Source organism: Cyprinus carpio, chromosome A21 (genome assembly GCF_018340385.1).
Source record: "Cyprinus carpio isolate SPL01 chromosome A21, ASM1834038v1, whole genome shotgun sequence".
Classification (NCBI taxonomy): domain Eukaryota; kingdom Metazoa; phylum Chordata; class Actinopteri; order Cypriniformes; family Cyprinidae; genus Cyprinus; species Cyprinus carpio.
Genome location: NC_056592.1, coordinates 1,183,100 through 1,184,610, shown reverse-complemented (window position 1 = coordinate 1,184,610; position 1,511 = coordinate 1,183,100). Strand labels below are relative to the sequence as shown.

General features: G+C 39.8%; 1 protein-coding gene across 1 annotated transcript in view; it reads left to right on the top strand.

Annotated features, from left to right (window-relative positions):
• LOC122149259 (ferrochelatase, mitochondrial-like) overlaps positions 1-1,172 on the top strand; it is a 15,389-nt gene extending 14,217 nt beyond the window's left edge. The window contains exon 11 of the mRNA XM_042778500.1: positions 549-1,172. Within this exon, the coding sequence (XP_042634434.1) occupies positions 549-683 (135 nt within the window). The 3' untranslated portion in view covers positions 684-1,172. The remainder of the gene's footprint in view (positions 1-548) is intronic.
• The last annotated feature ends 339 nt before the right edge of the window (positions 1,173-1,511 follow it).

The following is a 1,511-nucleotide window of genomic DNA, read 5'->3' as shown; positions in this document are numbered from 1 at the left end:
ATTATTAAAGTAATACTAATTTATGTATGATTATACTATTTTTTGTTATATATATGTGTATATTAATTTAAAAATAACGTTGATAAAATAATACAATTTATTTTGTTTGTGAAATATGAAAAAAATACAATTTTTCACTTTTATATATATATATATATATATAATGAAATATAAATAAAATATTAATTTAATAATAATACAAAATTCAAATGTACATATGTGTGTGTGTACATGTATATGTTCAGAAATATATATAAATTAATTTAAACAATGGTAACATTTTATATATAAATATACAATTTCATTGTATAAGAAACTGAATATTTTTTTTATTTAAAATAAATTATTTTATTATTTTTAAATAGTAATTTTATTATCTTGCCTTGAGCATCTTGAATGTAGTATTAAGCCTGTGGATGCTGGTGTGATTGTCTGCTGAATGGAGGCATCACGTGGTGTCTGACCTTCACGCTGATGCTGTAGGGTGCTGTCTATGTAGTCGGCTCACTAGGTGGTGTAAACTCTCACACACTCGCGGTCTCTCTCAGGCGCTGGCGGATCTGGTTCAGTCCCATCTGAAGTCCAGCGAGCCGTGTTCCCGTCAGCTCACCCTCCGCTGTCCGCTCTGCGTCAACCCCACCTGCGCTCAGACCAAGGCCTTCTTCTCCCGCCAGAAACTCTGACCTCTGACCTCTCAGCAGCGCTGGACAGACCGAGGTTCGCTTGAACCCGTGCGGGTCGGAGGAGGTCGGGGAAGCCGGTGCATAGTGCTGATTTCAGACTGAGATGAATAATAAGTGCCGCCCTCACTGATAAAGAATGCACTTTGACCCCAGCGTTATACATCTGAAAACCTCTCGTGCCTTCAGCCTGTGCTCTAATGATGCCAACATGAAACATGTTCCACTGTGTGTGTGATTTATCATTACATCACAAACGGCTTTAGCTTCTTTTGCCAATGAGTCACATGATCCAGAAATACTATTGTGTCTTCCGTTTCCTGTACCAGATATCCTGTTTTCCATTTCCTGTTCTCTCTCTCTCTCTCTCTCTCTCTCTCGCTCGCTCGCTCGCTCGCTCTCTCTGTCGCGAGTCTGTTCTTTTGAGGTGACTCAAGAAAATCAGATCAAAATGACATAATTATAAATAAATATTACATTCATGCAATTTAAGAAAGTATCATTTGTATGAATAAAATTACACCTATTTTTAGGGCCAGTAAGAATTTGTGTGTGTGAGTGTGTGCGCAAGTGTGTGTGCGCAAGTGTGTGAGTGTGTGTGTGTGTGTGTGTGAGTGTGTGTGTGCGTGAGTGTGTGTGCATGTGTGTGTGTGTGTGTGTGTGTGTGTGTGTGTGTGTGTGAGTGTGTGTGCATGTGTGTGTGTGTGTGTGTGTGTGTGAGTGTGTGTGCATGTGTGTGTGTGTGTGAGTGTGTGTGCATGTGTGTGTGTGTGTGTGTGAGTGTGTGTGTGCGTGAGTGTGTGTGCATGTGTGTGTGCGCGTGAGTGTGTG